This window comes from Panthera uncia, chromosome B1 (genome assembly GCF_023721935.1).
Source record: "Panthera uncia isolate 11264 chromosome B1, Puncia_PCG_1.0, whole genome shotgun sequence".
NCBI lineage: Eukaryota > Metazoa > Chordata > Mammalia > Carnivora > Felidae > Panthera > Panthera uncia.
In genome coordinates, this window is record NC_064811.1 from 1,815,773 (window position 1) to 1,832,017 (window position 16,245).

Here is a 16,245-nt window from a genome sequence, read left to right on the forward strand (position 1 = left end):
AATGGATGTTAACTAGTTTTATTGTAGTGATCACTTCTCAGTATATACAAATATCAAATCATTATGCTGTACACATGAAACTAACAATGTTATATGTCAATTATATCTAAAGGGGAAAAAACGCAGTTGACGTTATAACACCAGTGTATTGGTATTAGTCATTGTATTGGAAACTTAAGTTGGCTTACCTCTATACTTAACTCTGAGTTCAGTATTTTCCCACTACACATTCCTCCATCCATTTCACAACTTGCTTCAGGAAGTGATTATTTATACATCAGGGTAATTAACGCAGGAAACAAACCAAACTCTCCACAGTTAATTGTCCAGAAAAAAATGATAGAAGGGCAGAACCCATTTGGTAACCAAACTAACCTGCAGGACTAACCACAAACAGAAGGGGCAATCAGTGGGGATTATCACTAAGAACACTGAGTCCCTGCCCTTAGAGAGACAGCATAACAAACAATTCCACCTAGAAGCAGTGGTTTGAAAAGTGCCTGGGGTATATGGGAAGGATTTATTTACTAATCTGAGCACGCACTGGAAGGGCCAGCAGGGATCGTTAGGAGACTTGTCCAAGAAGAAAAGAGCTAGTGGCCACCATTTCTCTTCCCCTCCCTGCCAACCTAGATACCCAGACACCTGTGGGAGCCAGGATGAACACTTGCTACCTAGCTTGCTAACACTACGGCCATGCTCTTGCCCCCACATTCTCCTATGGATCCACCCTATCTTAACTGCCTCGCTCAGCAAGAGTCCCTCCAAGGCATCTGATGTCTCATTGAGCAAGCAGCCCTGACAGTGGCCAACACTACTCCAAAGTGACTCCTGCCCTGGGAGAAGGAAAGATAACCACAGACACCAGGTCAACTGCAGCCCCTGAACAGTAGGCTGGGGCAGACATCTGATCTGACTGCTGGCCCTACCCACAAACAAAAACTTCATGCAGGGCAGCACAAAAAGAGAGCCCTGTGGTTCAGGGACACTGCAACCCTAACAGACTGGGAGCAGATATCTGGTCTGATGGCAGGTTGTCCCCATCAATAAAAGCCTCTCAGGGGACAACACAGGGAAAGAACCCTGAAGTTCAGGGGGGAAAAAAATCTCAACTTTCCAGAAATAATAAAGATTAGGGCAGAAATAAATGAAATAGAGACTAAAACCAATAAAACAGATCAATGAAACCAGAAGCTGGTTCTTTGAAAAGATCAACAAAATTGATAAATCTTTAGCCAGACTCCTCAAAAAGAGAGGAAAAGAGAGAATTTAAATAAAATCAGAAACGATAGGGGAGAAATAACTGACACCACAGAAATACAAAGGATTAAGTATTCTGAAAAATTATATGCCAACAAATTGGACAAACTTGAAGGAATGGATATATTCCTAAGAATATATAACATACCAAAGCTAAATCAAGAAGAAATAGAAAATTTGAACAGGCCAATTACTAGCAATGAAATTGAATCAGTAATCAAAAAACTCCCAACAAACTAAAGTCCAGGATCAGATGGCTTCATAGGTGAATTCTACCAAACATTTAAAGAAGAGTTAGTACCTATCCTTCTCAAACTGTTCCAAAAAATAGAAGAGGAAGGAAAGCTTCCAAATTCATTCTATGAGTCCAGCATTACCCAGATACCAAAACCAGATAAAGACACTACAAAATACAACTAGAGGCCAGGGGGCGCCTGGGTGGCTCAGTGGGTTGAGCATCCGACCTTGGCTCAGGTCATGATCTCACGGTCCGTGGGTTCAAGCCCCACGTCAGGCTCTGTGCTGATAGCTCAGAGCCTGAAGCCTGCTTCGGATTCTGTGTCTCCCTCTCTCTGACCCTCCCCCGTTCATGCTCTGTCTCTCTCTGTCTCAAAAATAAATAAACATTAAAAAAAGATTTTTTTTAAACTACAGGCCAGTATCTCTGATGAACATAGATGCAAAACTTAACAAAATATTACCAAACTGAATGCAACAATACATTAAAAAAATCTTTCACCATCATCAAATGGGATTTACTCCAGGGATCCAAGGGTGGTTCAATATTCTCAAATCAATCAACATGATACATCACATTAACAAAAGAAAGGATAAAAAACATAAGATCATATTGATAGATGCCGAAAAAGCATTTGACAAAATACAACATCCATTCATTAAAAACTCAACAAAGCAGGTGTAAAGAGAACACACCTCAACATAGTAAAGACCATATATGAAAAACCCACAGCTAACATCATATCAATGGGTGAAAAACAGAGTTTTTCCTCTGAGATCAGGAACAAAACAAAGATGCCCACTCTCACTACTTTTATTCAACACAGTACTGGAAGTCCTAGCAGTAACAATCAGGCAAGAAAAATAGAGAAAAAGCATCCAAATTAGTAAGGAAGAAAAAAAAGTGATCATTTATGTGCACATAATGTGAATCACATTTATGTGATTCCACAATTTGAAGTGCAAGCTTCAACCTCAATCATCTTTGCATTTCCCTAGCCTAGCGTGTAAAAGAATGCAATTAATTAACACCTTTATAAGGTAGTAAAGGCAGTCTCAGTCTGCTCCAATTTAACTTTACAGCCACTTCCTGTATTATTCTCTACACTCTTCACTCTAATTATACTGGATTAACACTGATCCAGAGCCTTGTACAACCCTGACACATACACATGCTTGTAAAATGAATGTAAATATAATCAATACTGGGAAAAATGGAAAAACAACCCATAGTGCCTGCTCATACACATTCCACTCCTATGCAGAAGATGCTCAATAAACACCTAACTGGCAATGGTAGATGACATTCACATCTTCTGAGTACCACCTGTGTGCAGATTATGCTATGCTCTTTATACATGTTAGATCATGTGCTCCTCATAACATAAAACAATGTACTATACACCCATTTTGTGTATTTTCTACAAAGGCTATTATTTCTATGGTATCTGTTTTCTCAACTAGTATATAAGTTTCATAACAATAGGAATCTGCCTTTCTTGATCCTTTCTGCATTCCCAGGGCCAGTCAAAACATCTGGCATACAGTAGGCATTCAACAACTGTCTAATGACTAATGAATAAATACATAAATTGTCCTATGAGCTAGGTATTGTTATTTTAGTTTTACTGATGAGAAAACCAGAACATTAAGTGACTTGCCCAAACTAACATAGCTAGGAAGCAGCAGAACAAGATTTAAAATGTACTGTTTTTCAGTGTTTAACACTTGCTTCTCATTGGTGCCCAATAATGAGAAAGAATTATAGCCCAGAGTACTTCTATAAATCCTTTGTGAACTCCCTACAAGGCAACTTTAGCAAGCTTCATCATTTTCTTAAAGACAGTGAAAAGGTGATGCTCATGACTAAGGTTACCCATGGCTTTTTGAAATAAGAGGTGCAGCATATCTATCTTCTGGACAGCAGTGTAGAAGGATCGGAGGCCAATGTGGACGAACTGGGCAATTATTAAGCATTTTAGTTATGTATTGATAGGCTCTGAATTATTTCTGTTTGCACTTTAGTTCTATTTTCTACATGTTGCAAATTGATCGTGTTCTTGACATACCTATCATTTATTCTCATTTATACTATACCTCAAGATAATTACACAATTGTTGATAAATATCTAATAATAATGACCTGAGAATTAAGCCTTTTAGGTGGCAAGAAGCACAATGTACGTGTTTGATGTTTGTTTTCTATGAGTCAACATCAATCCCTTAGAGTGAACAAAATGTTATTATTAAACCTTTCCAATCAGACAGTTTTTCACTGGATTTGTTACACAATTATACTACTGTGCTTAAGTTCACAAACATATTTCATTAAGAAAATAAGGAAAACAAAATTGATCAATGTAATAGACTATACTAACAGTGAAGGGGGGAGACACATACTCATATCAACTGAGGCAAAAACTACCTCCACGCAATAAAAGCCATATTTGAAACACCCACAGCAAGTATCATACTCAATAGTGAAAGACTGAAAGCTTTTCCTCTAAGATCAGGAACAAGTCAATAGTGCCCACTTTCACCACTACTATGCAAAATAGTACTAGACATTCTAGCCAGAACAAGTAGGAAAAAAAGAAAAAGAAAAGGCATCCAAATAGGAAGTAAAATGATGTTTGCATATGATATAATCTTATATGTAGAAAACTAAATATTACACACACATGCAAAATAACTTAGACTAAATGAATTCAGCAAATACCAGGAGACAAAGTCAACAAATAAAACACAGGAGTATTTCTACACACTAACAATGAAGAATCTGAAAGAGAAATTACCAAAGCAATCCCATTTACAACAACATCAAAAAGAATAAAAGACTTAGGAAGTCATTTACTCAAGGAGGTGGAAGACTTGTACAGTGAAAACTACAAAACATTACTGAAATTAGGACAGGGGCGCCTGAGTGGCTCTGTCCGTTAAGTGGCCAACTTCGGTTCAGGTCATGATCCCACAGTTCGTGAGTTCGAGCCCCACGTCAGGCTCTGTGCTGACAGCTCAGTGCCTGGAGCCTGCTTCAGATTCTGTGTCTCCCTCTCTCTCTACCCCTCCCCTGCTCACACTCTGTCTCTCTCTCCAAAATAAACATAACAAAAAAAAAATTTTTAAAGAAAAGAAATTAGGACAGAAATAAATGGAAACACGCCCCATGTTCACACACTGGAAGACTTAATAGTGTTAAAATGTCAATACTAATGTGAAAAGTATTAAGGGAAACCTCACTAAAATGGAATCAGGGCCCTCATGCCCTGCCACTTGTCAACTGCAGAACCAACAGGAAAAGATGTATCTTGCATCTGGACAGGAATGTTCTTAATTTTCTTAACATTTTCTTTTTGCTAGTTTACTTGAAGAATACAGCATGTAAGGACACCCGCTGACTCAGTCAGGAGAGCATGAAGCTCTCAATCTTGGGGTTGTAAATCCAAGCCCCATGTTAGGTATGGAGCCTCCTTAAAGATTTAAAGAAAAAGCATACAGCATATAATACATACAACACAAAGTAAGTGTTAATCAACTGTTTATGTCATTGGTAAGGCTTTCAGTCAACAGTAGGCTATCAGTAGTTAGGCTTTCTGGGGAGTCAGGAGTTATACTTGGATTTTCAACTGCACAGGAGGACGGCACCCATAACCCCCATATTGTTCAAGTGTCAACTGTATTTCACTATCCCAGCAGAAGGAAAAAAGGTTCTCTCCTCCACCAGCAACAGCCCAGCCCATGAAAGACTGTCACAACTCAACCAATGAGAAGTCACTACACCTCAAACTCTGTTTACTCCAATGGACTGTTTGTTTATGACAGCCCTCCCAGCTCCCCCTTTCCTCTATAAAAGAGCATTCTTCTCCTTTGTTCTCTGGACTTGCTTATGGTTTTGCTGTACCTTGCATGAATTGCAATTCTCTACTAACCCGAATATGGTTTTGCTAGTAAATAACTGAGTTTTATTCTTAAGGTTAACATTACCCAAAGTGATCTATAGATTCAATGCAATTGCTATCAAAATCCAGATGATTTTTGTTTTTGGAGAAATAGAAAAATTCATCCTAAAATTCATATAGAATCTCAAGGGACTCCAAATACTCAACACAATCTTAGAAGAAGAAAAAAGGAACAAAGCAGGACTCATACTATCCGAATTCAAAGCTACTGACTACAAAGCTACAGTAACCAAGACAGTGTGGTACTGGCATAAAAACAGACATTTACACAAAGGAAACAGAATAGGGAGCCCAGAAATAAATCCTTGCATATATGGCCAAATGGTTGTTGACAAGGGTGCTAAGACTGGGAAAGGATAATTTTTTCAACAAATGGTACTGGGAAAACAGGACATCCACATGCAGCATAAAATTGGACCCCTACCTCACACCATATACAAAAACTAATCCAAAATGGATCAGACTTAAGACCTAAAACTATAAAACTCTTGTAAGAAACATAGGCCAAAACTTCACAATATTGAATTTGGCAATGTTTTCTTAGATAGGACACCACAGCACAGGAAACAAAAGAATTTCTCTGTAGCACGTGATGGTGTTTGATAGCATTCTACCCACAGAACTTTCAAAATTGGAGTCAGTCCTCTCAAACACTGCCACTCTTTGTCAACTAAGTTTATGCAACATTCTAAATCCTTGTTGTCATTTCAACAATCTTCATAGCATCTTCACCAGTAGATTCCATCTCAAGAAACCACTTTCTGTGCTGCCCCAAAGAAGCACCTCCTCATCTATTCAAGTTTTATCATGAGATCTTAACAATTCAGTCCCATCTTGAGGTTCCACTCTTGATTTTAGTTCTCTTGCCATTTCCACCACATTTGCAATGACTTCGTCCATTGAGTCTTGAACCCCTCAAAGTCTTCCATGAGCGCTGGAACCCACTTTTTCAAAACTCCTGTTAATATTGATATCATGACCTCTTCCATGAACCATGAATATTCTTAATGGCATCTAGAATGATGAGTCATTTCCAGGTTTTCAATTTGCCCAGATCCATCAGAGGAATCACTATTTATGACATCTACAACCTTATGAAATTTATTTCTTAAATTAAGACTTCAAAGTCAAGATTATTCCTTGCACCACGGGCTGCAGAATGGATGGTCTGTTAGCAGGCATGAAAACATTAATCTTGCTATACATCATCAGAGCTCCTGGGTGACTGGGTACAATGTCAATGAGCAGTATTACTTTGAGAGGAATCTTTTTTTCTGAACTGTAGGTCTGAACAGTCGGCTTAAGATATTTGGTAAACCATGTCGTAAACAGATATGCTGTCATCCAGGCTTTGTTGTTCCATCTGTAGAGCGCAGGCAGAGTAGATTCAGCACAGTTCTTCGGGGCCCTAGGATTTTCCCAACGGTAAATGAGCACTGGCTCCAACTTCAAGTCACCAGCTACATTAGCCCCTAACAAGGGAATCTGCTTGTCCCTTGAAACTTTGAAGTCAGGCACTGACTTCTCCTCTCTAGCGATGACAGTCCCAGTCTTCTCCCCAAATGAGGCTGTTTTCGTCTACACTGAGAATCCATTGTTTAGTGTGGCCTCCTTCATGAATTATCCTAGCTAGACCTTCCGGAGAACTTGCTGCAGCTTCTCCATCAGCACTTGCTGCCTCACTTGGCACTTTTGTGTTATGGAGACGGCGTCTTTCTTAAATCTCACGAACCAACCTCTGCAAGCTTCAGATTTTTCTTCTGCAGCTTCCTCTCCTCCCCCAGCCCTCACGGAATTGAAGAGAGTCAGGGCCTTGCTCTGGAAGAGGCTTTGGTTTAAGAGAGTATTGCAGCTGTTTTGATCTTCCTTCCAGACCACTGGAATTTTCTCCCTACCGGCAGTTAGGCCCTTTCTTATCATTCATGTGCTCGCTGGAATAGCACTCATTTCCTTTAGGAACTTTTCCTTGGCATTTGCAACTTGGCTGTTTGGAACAAGAGGCCTACCTTTCGGCCTATCTTGGCTTTAGACATCCCTTCCTCACTCAGCTTCATCATGTCTAGCTTTTGATTTCAAGTGAGAGATGCGTGACCTTTCCTTTCACTTGAACCCTCAGAGGCCACTGTAGGGTTGGTTGTTAGTTGGCCTAATTTCAGTACTGCTGTATCTCAGGGAGTGGGGAGGCCTGAGGAGAGGGAGATAGATGGGGGAATGGATAGTCAGTGGTGCAATCAGAACACACACATGTATTAAGTTTGCTGTCTTATATGGGCATAGTTCCTGGTGCCCCCCAAAATTACAATAGTAACATCAAAGATCATTGATCACATATCACCATAACAACCATGATAACAATGAAAAACTTGAAATATTGTGAGAATTACCAAACTATGACACATAGACATGAAGTGAGCAAATGCTGTTGGAAAAATGTGCCAAAAGAGTTACTTGGTGCAGGGTTGTCACAAACATTTTTTTTTTAAAGATTTTATTAAAAAACAAAAACTCTACACCCAACACAGGGCCTGATCCCACAACCCTGAGATCAAGAGGCACACACTCCACCAACTGAGCCAGCCAGGCACCCCATCACAAACTTTCAATTTGTAAAAAACAGTATCTGAGAAGTTCAATAAAATGAGATATGCCAATAGAGTATTCCTACAACTCCGCAACAACCAAGTAACCAATTCAAAACTGGGCAAACGACTTGACATTTCTTCAAAGAAGATATACAAATGACCAATAAGCTTGTGAAATGATGCTCAACATCACTAATCATTAGGAAATTGCAAATCAAAACTGTCATCATTTTGTATTAAATCACCACATACCCATTAGAATGGCTACTGTTAAAAAAAGAAAGAAAATAATTAATATTAGTGAGGATGTAGAGAAATTGCAACTCTGTGCACTGTGGAAAACAGAATGTGGTACAGCACTGTGGAAAACAGTATGGTGGTTCTCAAAAAGTTTTTTGGTCTCAAAAAGGACCAAACTTTTTGTGGTCCTCAAAAAGTTACACAAAATTACCATATGATCCAGTAATTCCACTTCTGGGTACATACCCCAAAGAATCAAAAGCAGGGTCTCAAAGATAGATTTGTACACATGTATTCATAGAGGCAGTGTTATTCATAATAGCTGAAATATGGAAGCAACCAAAGTGTCTATCAACAGATGAATGGATAAGCAAAATGTGGTATATACATACAATGGAATATTTTTCGGCCTTAAAAAGAAGGAAATTCTGGCACATGATACAACATGAATAAACCTACAGGACATTATACTAAGTGAAATAAGCCCATCACAAAAGGACAAATACTGTATGATTCCATTTCTGTGAGGTCCCTAATCAAATCATAAAGACAGAGAGTAGAATACTTCCCAAGGTTGGAGGTTAGGGGGCAGGAAGATGGGAAATTTTTTCTTAATGGCTAAAGAGTTTTAGTTTTACAAGATCAAAAAAGGTATGAAGATAGACGGATGGTTAAAAACAAAAACACAAACAACACACACACACACACACACACACACACACACACACACACCTAATATAGTTTATTGTAAAGGATGTTTGCCGTTCCACTCAATAGAAAGCATGGCAGAACAGGGAAAGAAAAGCTGGAAGGGAGAGAAACTGGTATGTCAGGACTAGGCAGGGTCCACCTAGTACCCTGGGTGGTGATAAGATGGGGTTGAGCAGTTATGGGCCACATAGTGAATTAGCACCATTATCCCAGAAAGTCTTAACTAGAGGAGCTTGTAAAGTTACCCGTACAGGCCTTGTGTTACAAATGAGATACGTAGGGGCGCCTGGGTGGCGCAGTCGGTTAAGCGTCCGACTTCAGCCAGGTCACGATCTTGCGGTCCGTGAGTTCGAGCCCCGCGTCAGGCTCTGGGCTGATGGCTCGGAGCCTGGAGCCTGTTTCCGATTCTGTGTCTCCCTCTCTCTCTGCCCCTCCCCCGTTCATGCTCTGTCTCTCTCTGTCCCAAAAATAAAAATAAAAAACGTTGAAAAAAAAAAAAAAAAAAAAAAAACAACAAATGAGATACGTTCTTGAGTCTTACTGTGGCGGCAAAAAGAACCACAATTCCCAAGAATGGTCTGGCCCTATCACATGCTAGCTACAGCTCAGTCACCTGGCAGTCCCTACACAGCTGAGGATACAGCCTCAGCATCCTCTCTGGGAACTCCCGGTCTCCCAACCCAGGCTCCCTGCTCCTAACAGGCTGGCTGACATGGCCACTGACGAGACCAACCTATTGATCAAGTCTTCTCATTGTTTTCACTCTGCACAGTGGGAAATCTCTCTATTCCTCCACAGGTTCTGTGACAGACCCAGACAGATACAGGAGTAAGCAACAAACATGAAATCACATAAGATACCAGATTGTTAAAATGCTCCTTAAATAGTTAAAAATCCTAAAACAAAACCTACATGTTGGGGTAAAGGACCATACAGATGTAGGACTTTAGATCTGGTTGTGTCTGGGACCTGCTTAGAGGCTGTGGGGCCACAGCATGCCAGTGCTGAACCTGTAGGCTGAACACCAGTGGCCGCCAGACTACAGGGAGAGTACTGCTACTCGCAGGTGTGTGCGAGTAGGTGGCAGATATGATGTGCTCGGGTCCCCACTCTGCACTCATCTATGGCTCCTGGTGTCCATGACACTAAGATCAGCGGTGCAGACCAGGTGACTTCTAAATTTTTCTTCTGCCCTGATGAGTTATGAACCACTCTCCCCAGAAGAGAGAGAGAGCTGGAGTGAGGGAGACATCTGGCTTCCAGAGGCATTTAAAACAAAGCAGATGAGAAAATACTGGCAATGTGATATGAAGTAAAATGTACAGACAGCAGGAACTCAACCGCACCCAGTGTGTAAAGGAAAAACAGGAAGGAGGCATGCCAAGAAATTAACACTGGTTATCCCCCACATTGTGGGATTACAGTGGCTGTTAGTTTATTCTCTGTCCTTTCCTCTATTTTTCAGATATTCAAAATTACTTTTATAGTAAAAGGGGGGTGGCGGTGACGGAAAGTCTCTTTTTCAGTCTACAATCTGGCTGCAGGACAAAGCTAAGAAGTGAAAATTGTCTTTTGCAGTGTAATCCCTTTGTAGACCTAGTTTCTTTCCTGGGACAACCCAGATGATAGCTATGGCCCAAATGGAACACTAGAGTTCATCCAAACGTGTGGAGGCACTTCCAAACAGCTGTTCTAGAAAAATACTGTTACTCTTGCTCCTGGTCTGAGTGCTTATGGTATTTCAAAACGACAGACATAACATCAATGACAAGGATGAGGAGGAGGGAAAGTAAGACTTAAGTGCGTTACTTGACACTCTAGCAGGCACTGCCATTGTCATGGGTCCCAGCATCAGGGAGCTATTGCTACTGAAAGATTCATTTACAACCGGGGCTAAAAGTCACCCCAGAACATAACAGGGGTTCACATGGCCCAGAACCCAGTGTGAACACATACACACCGGGAGTCTATACCCATGTACTACACACACACACACACACACACACACACCCAGAATCTAGTGTCTACACACACAATTAAACGAAACATAGACATATTAGAACCTTCCATGTGCACACACACATATCCCTGAAGCCCAACATAGGTGCACACTTCTCAAACCTAAAAGTGGCACACACACACCTTAGAACCTAACAAAGACATCAGAACCCAAAGTCCCGCAGAATCCAACACACACACAAACCCCCCATAACCCACAGGGTCACACACATGTCTCAGGTTTTCAACATGAGAGCAGACTCCTCTGAACCCAAAACAAACACGTTCATCAGATTCAACACTGGCACACACAGCCCTCAGCCCTAACACAGGTACAGACCCCTCAGAACACAACACACACCCCGTCTCAGAACCCAAAACAGGAACACATCCTTAGAGCCCAAACAGGCAAACCTTTCAGAACCCAAACGGAGCACACACCCCTCTCCCAAAACAGAACACACCCCCTTGAACACAAAATGAATGCACACGGCCCCAGAAACCCAAAAGGGGCACACACACCCGTCACACCTAACATGGGAGCTCACAGCTCAGATGCTAAAACAAGCACACACAACTCAAAACAGACAGTAAGAGACACACCTCAGAAGCAACACAGGCTCACACCCTCAGATCCATCACGTAAGCACGCAAAGCCTTCAAAACCACCACAGACACATCCTTCAGACCAAACACTGGCACACTCCCCTCAGCTCCCAGCACGAGAACACCCCTCAGAACCTAACAGATGCTGGCATCTCTCAGAAGCAACAGGAACACACAGCCTCAGCCTGTGTGTTGTTGACACACACAGACAACCCTTAGAACCAACACAAACACACACCCCTCAGAATGAACTCAGACACAACCCGCACACCAACACAGGCATACACAACCCACAGAACCCAAAACAGGTGCACACACCCACAGACACAACATGGGCACATTCCCCTCACCCCCACATACACACACAAACCTCAGACACGACAAAGGTATACACTCATCAACCCAACATGGAGTCACATGCCCCTAGGACCCAACATGGAGGCACTCACACTCTCAGAACCAAAACAGACAAATACCCGTCAGATCCAAAAGGGACACACACCACTCAGAACCCAATGAGGGAACACAACCCTCAGATGTCAACAAGGACAAAGCCCTCAGAATAAACAAAAACACACAACCCTCAGATAAGCACACATGCCCTTTAGAACCCAACACAGGCATACAAGCCTCACACCCAAAACAGGCAAAACACCCAATTGTGCACACATCCTCAGAACCCACCTACAGGCACGCATACCCTACAGAACCACCGTGGGAGCAGACACCGACTCTCCATGGGGCACACAGATACCTTAGACCCAATATGGGCACACACATCCATAGTCAACAAGGACACACACACCTCTCAGAATCCAAAATGGATACACACCTATGACACTCAACATGGACACACATCCACCCCTTCCACCTAACAAGAGCACACAGACACTTCAGAACCCAAACGGGCACACATACCTCCCAGAATCCACCACATGCACACAAACTTTCCTCAGACAACGTGGGAGCCCTTCCTCAATATCTGATACACCCACAAAACTTCATAACCAACAAGAACACACACCCCTCAGCACAACACAAACAGAAAACACCCTCAGAACCAACACGGACACACAACCCTCAGACCCAACGCAGGCACACACACCACTCAGAACTTAACACAGAGCACATAAGCACATACCTTCAACTCAAAACAGGAACACACACCCCCTTCAAAATGAACACCTACTCACACCCCTCGATACACATGTGACCTGGCACAAAAATCCCTCAGAACCCAACATGAGTGCACACATACTCCAGAACCTACATGGGCTCACACACACCTCAAACCCTACATGGACAAACATCTCAGAACCCAAAACAGGGACACACACCCTTTAGACGAAACACAAGAGCAAAAACACACCTCAAAATCAACAGGGACACACACCCTCACCCAATATGGGAGCACACCCTTCAGAACCAACACTGAACATGCACATCTCAAACCCAACACAGACAGAACACCTCTCAGAAACCAACATGGCCACACAACCCTCAGAACACAACACTGGCACACACCCCTCAGAAACATCATGGACATACAACCAGTGGACCCAATATGGGCACAACACAGCAATACACGCTTCTCAGAACCAACACAGACACACAACCCTCTAATCCAGATGAGCACACACACTCCTCACGACAAACACGGGAGCACAACACTCTGAAGCCAACATGTGTACACACACACACCCCGGAACTGACACAAATGTAAACACCTCAAACCTAAAATAGACACACACACCACTGCGAAGCGACTCAGGTGCACAAGCCCCTCAGAACCCAACATAAACACAATGCCTTAGGACTTACGCAGGCACACATACCCCAGAACCAACATGGGCACATACACCCCTCACAACCCATAATAGGCGCACAAGAGCAGACCCCTCGGAACCCAATCCCAAGGCACACCTCTAAGAACCTAAAACAGGCACGTCACCTCTCAAATTAACACAGACACACACTTGTAGAGCCAAGGACACACAACCCTTAGACCTAACGGAGGCACGCCCCACCACAGAACCCAACAGAGGCACACCCCTCACAACCGACATGGGAGCACACACCTCAGACCAACACAGGCACCAACATTCTCACCCAACTTGGGAGCACCCCCCTCGGAACCTAACACGTCCTCATACCTCTCAGAATCAACACAAACCCATATCCCTCAGATCCACCACGGAGAGACCCAGCTATCAGAACCGACGAGGACAGCCAGCCCTTCAAAACCAAGTGGAACTCAACCCTCAGACCCAACACGGACCCACCGCTCAGAACAACAGACACCCAACCCCCAGACGCAGCTCGGCACATACCCTCAAGACCCAATATGGGAGCACCCCCCCCAAGAGCCCAAGATAGGCACGAACCCCTCAGAACCACCACAGGTGCCCCCTCAGGCCCCACACAGGAGCACAGACACCCCTCGAAACCAACATGGACTCACAACCCGCAGACTCAGACGGGCACACGCCGCTCCGTACCCAGCACAGGAGCACACAACTCAGAACCTAACACACACACACACACACACACACACACACACACACACACAAACACCGCGCCGCCAAAATCCAGGCCCACTCCCCCCGCCCCCCCGCACAACCCAACACAAGCATCACAGGCCGCACACCCGAACACACACACCTTCGGACCAACAAGGCCCCGCAACCTCAACGTGAGCACACACCCCTCAGGTCCCAACACAGGCAGACACCCTTTGACCCAACACAGGATACACTCCCCAGAATCTAACACCCTCACAAACCCTCAGAGCGAACACGAACGCACAACCTTCAGACCAAAACAGGCACGCGCCCTCCTCAAAACCCACACGGGGCTTACACACCTCAGAACCAACACAGACCTACAACCCTCGTGCCCACCACGGCTGCACACACAACCCTTAAACCGAACACAACCTTCAGATATAAATGGACACACATGGAGCACACCCCTCAGAACACAACACACGGACAATCCTCACAACCAAGCGGAAAAAACACCCCTCCTACAGGACAACCTTCAGACCCAACAGGCGCACGCGCCCCTCAGAACCAACCGACACACACCTCCCCACACAACACGGGAGCACACCGTCCGGAAGCCCACTCACGCACACACACCTCAGAACTGACCAGAACGCTCCTCCCTCGGAACCCAGCACGGGCCAGCCAACAAGCACGCGCAACCCTCACACGCAACGTGGCACACGCCTGTCAGACCCAAACTGTGAGAATCAACAAAAGGAAACTTTAGTGAGAACCACGCCTCCTCCACTGCAGATCCCACCAGAAGAGGGGCCTGGCGAGGCCCAACTGCTTCGCGATCTCAAGAGGGAGGAAGGTTTCCTCCGGCTCCGGCAGCAGCCCAGCCAATGAGAAGCCACCACACTTCCAGCTCCCAGTTTCCTCCAATGGGCTTTCCGTTTACAACAGCCCCCGCCCCCCATAAGACGGCGTCCTCGGCGTTCCGTGCCCTAGCGAAGGCTTTTTTTGCCTTAACGTGCTGGTCCTGGGTGGCAGTTCTCTGCTGTTCCAGAGAAGCCTACCCTTTCTGGAACAGTAACGGGCAGTTTTGTTTCTAAGGTTAACGGTGCACGTGCACACACTCCTCAGAGCCCGCCGCCACCCACTCCCCTCACCCAACCCTGGAGCGCACGCTCTCAAACGTGTCACAACCCACCGGGACGCAAGCCCGCAGCCCTGACACGGGCTCGCCCTCCTCGAAACCCACACGCGCCCACACCCGCTGCGGTCTGAGGAAGCGCGGCTCGCCCACAGGGCCGCACCTGGCGCAGCGCGGCCTCCGCGGCGCCGCCCTCCCGCTGCCGGAGCTGCTCCCGGAAGCGCGCCACCTGCTCCAGTAGCGCGTCCACGAGCGAGGGCGCCGCGTCCCCCTCGAGCGCGGCCAGGCGGGCGCGGAGGCGCTCTATGAGGGCATCCCGCGCCGCCAGCTCGTCCTGCAGGCGCCTCAGCCGCTGCCCGGCCTCGTGGTACAGGCCACAGAGCGTCGCAGCCGCGCGCGGGGCCCCCTCCCGCCCGCCGGACCCAGCGCCCCCCGAGGACATGGCCGCGGGCCGCTACCGGAGGGCGCGCGGACGACACCAACTTCCGCGCCGGGTCTGGACTGGCTCACCTTCCCGGAACTTTTCCCGGAGCGTCCCGCCCACCGCCGTGACCCCGGCCCCGCCCACGGCCCACAGCCAGGCCGCGCCCCCTGCCAACAGCAGGCCCCGCCCCGCCATCGGCGCGGCCACGCCCATGGCGGCCAGCGTGGCCCCTGACCCACGGAAAGGTCGGCCCCGACCGGCCGCTAGCCCGCCCTGTCCGCGGCCCGCAGCACGTCCCAGTCTCCCGGCCCACAGCAGGCCCCGCCCCCCGCCGACAGCACAGCCCCTCTCCCCCGCCCACTGAACGTCCCCGCCCCCCGCCGACAGCCAGCAGGGCCACGCCCCCTGCCAAGAGCTGGCCCCGCCCCACCGACAGAACGGTTCCGCCCCGCACCGAGAGCAAGTACCCGCCCTCTCTCCCGGCCCCAGCCTTTGGGGCCTGGCCTCCCGGGGTGGCTGGCTTGTCCCAACGGCCCAATTCCCCCCCCCCCCCCCGCCCCCCCCCGCCCCCCTCCTCCCTCTCCCC

At 45.9% G+C, this 16,245-nt stretch overlaps 1 protein-coding gene across 2 annotated transcripts in view; it reads right to left on the bottom strand.

Annotated features, from left to right (window-relative positions):
* Positions 1 to 15,737, bottom strand: part of TNIP2 (TNFAIP3 interacting protein 2) — a 32,931-nt gene extending 17,194 nt beyond the window's left edge. Inside the window, exon 1 of one of the 2 annotated variants that reach the window (XM_049630192.1) lies at positions 15,399 to 15,737. In XM_049630192.1, the coding sequence (XP_049486149.1) occupies positions 15,399 to 15,677 (279 nt within the window). In that variant the 5' untranslated portion in view covers positions 15,678 to 15,737. Of the gene's footprint in view, positions 1 to 188; positions 9,438 to 15,398 lie in introns of those variants that run through there. The other variant, XM_049630194.1, reaches the window with a different exon arrangement.
* Between the last annotated feature and the right edge of the window lie 508 nt (positions 15,738 to 16,245).